A 2,500-nucleotide genomic window follows, 5' to 3' on the forward strand; every position below is an offset into this window, starting at 1 on the left:
AGAATATACATAAAAATAACAGAAAATATTATATACAATGAAACATATTTTATATAAGTTAAGGTACAAAAAAAATGAAATAAAAGTAAATATGTTGCCAATTGATTTGTATCTTAATTATAACTAATTAAAAATTTAATTTTTTTTAATTAATTATTTTTTTAGTAAAAGGGCTAAAATGTTATGTATGTTTGCAGGTGTTTAGTTAAACATTTGTTGTAAGATATGAAAATTTTAAATATATTCAGTCAAAGTAATATACTTATTATGTTAAAGTTTATGCTTACTGAAAAAAAAAGAAACTTTCATTGTTTTTATTCTTATTAATTGTAAAAAATTCTTGTAAAATTTCTGTGGTTCAAAATTTGTTTGTCCACAAATTTGGCGCAAATTATATTATATTTAAAGTTCTATTAAAATTTTTAATTATTAAACAAAACAAATAGGTTTTTTTCTTTTTTATGTTGATATATTTTTAGAAATAAATGAAATAATATTGAAGAGGTGTTTAAGAAATGACTTCGAGAATTAATTAATAGTGTAAAATAAAGCTGAATTAATTCTCTGATGGAAAGTTAAATTCCTTTCGTTTAAATTCAATTTATTACAGTTTGAAATGAATAAAAGATTAGTTCATTGTCTAGTGTATTAACAAGTATATTAACTAGTCCAAAGGCTAGTAAATTGCAGACCTGGGATAAATGCATTAAATGTGTTAATGCATTAACAATTCTTTCTACATTAAAAAAAATTAATGTTAATGCAAGTTTATTGCATTAACATTAACATGGGTACATTTAATGCATTAAATTTGCATTAACATTAAATATTTTTAAATTTAATGCAAAATTAATGCATTAATTTCAAAAATATTTAATGTTAATGTAAAATTAATGCATTAAATTCAAAAATATTCAATGTTAATGGAAATTTAATGCATTAAATTTTACAAATTTAATGTTAATGCAATATTTTTTACATTAAATTAATTTTTTTAATTTAATGTTAATGCAAAATTAATGGAAATCGCCCAGGTCTGGTAAATTGACTAGTTCATAGAATAGTTAATAGACTGTTTAGTCCGTTTTCCAGCCCATTGTTTAGTCTAATAACAAACATATTGACTCGTCCATAGAGCAGTAAATTGACTAAAAATACAATAGAATAGTCCATAGATTACTCAATAGACTAGTCCATTGTCTTAAATAATAAACTAGTCCATAGACTGTAGAGTAGTCATTGTCAGTTCATAGACTTAACAATTGAATAGTCCATAGACTAGTCAATCAAATTGTCAATAGAATAGTTCATAGACTAGTGAATGGACCAGTCAGCACAGACTAGTTCTTTTCAAATTAAATTCAACTTAGGCAATTATAAAAAAGATAACAATTTTTATAGTTATTATCTGGTAGTGCCTGAAAAATTGCACCTAAATGAATGAATCTAAAACTGCATAGAGGTTAGGAAACTTGCTATTTCGGTATCTCGTTACTATTAAAGTTATAGTAAAAAATATCATACAGTCGGAACTGATATATTTCTAGTTGATTTACAGTTGTTTGGCATTGAAATTGAAACGAAGGAAATCAAAATTTTTCAAAATTGTATTTTTAATTCATTCTTCTAAGGGTCCTAATATGGAACATTTATGTTTGTTTAAATTTTTATATAATTTATTTCCAAAAACTTTATTATTTTTGTAAAATATACACATATTTTTTGAAGTTATAGTAAATTTTATAAATAAATGTTTGTGTAGTTATTGTAAAACTTTAAAATAGATCCCCTCTTCCCCCCACTTTACACTACCACTTTACCTAGTCTATAATAAGTGCATATAATTATTATTTTTTTTAATAATTTGAAAATTTGTTAATTATATTATTTTGGTGAAAACGCATATGCATAACTTGTGCGTAAAATTATAAATAAAAATGAAACAACAAATTTATGAAAAAATGCTTTTAATTTCATGTTAAATCTCTATTTTAGCAACAGAATCGAAATTCATAAAATATTTTTATTCTCTGAAAAAATTATAAGTTTTATAATTAAGTTAAAAGTCCCTTTAAAACACACTTGTTTCCGAATAATCATCCAAATAAATGCGCTCCCCATTCCTATGTCAGTACAATTTTTTCCAGGGTATGATTTCCCATGAACGAACAATATGATGACCGAATAGAAAATCCTTACCTTATTCATGATATAAAACGAAATGCCAAAAAAGGAGGCAAAATATAACCAAAATTGTCCCAATCTCTCCCAGATGCTCAAATGATAACGGGCACCCAATTGTAAAATATCCAAATCCAACTGTAAAGTAAGACCCTGCTCAGCAGGGGCCTTGCGTACATAGGTTTCTTGAAGATCAAGCTGAAAGAATGCAGGATTTGATTTCACCTGATTCCACATGTTTTCCGTTTGAAACTGTTGCATCTGGGAAGTATTTGTATTAAATTTTATATTACGAAAAGAAGTTTTAGTATTGCGGCCG

The 2,500-nt window shown here is 25.1% G+C and overlaps 1 protein-coding gene across 1 annotated transcript in view; it reads right to left on the reverse strand.

Annotated features, from left to right (window-relative positions):
- Window positions 1-2,039: 2,039 nt before the first annotated feature.
- Window positions 2,040-2,500, reverse strand: part of LOC119615246 — a 1,295-nt gene continuing 834 nt past the window's right edge. Inside the window, 2 exon segments of the mRNA XM_037971323.1 lie at window positions 2,040-2,199; window positions 2,202-2,500. The exon segment at window positions 2,202-2,500 is cut by the window's right edge and continues 77 nt beyond it. Coding sequence (XP_037827251.1) covers window positions 2,129-2,199; window positions 2,202-2,500 — 370 coding nt within the window. The 3' untranslated portion in view covers window positions 2,040-2,128.

Source organism: Lucilia sericata, unplaced genomic scaffold, assembly GCF_015586225.1.
Source record: "Lucilia sericata isolate MDLA Ls3-8-SP2 unplaced genomic scaffold, ASM1558622v1 Contig004615F_arrow, whole genome shotgun sequence".
NCBI lineage: Eukaryota > Metazoa > Arthropoda > Insecta > Diptera > Calliphoridae > Lucilia > Lucilia sericata.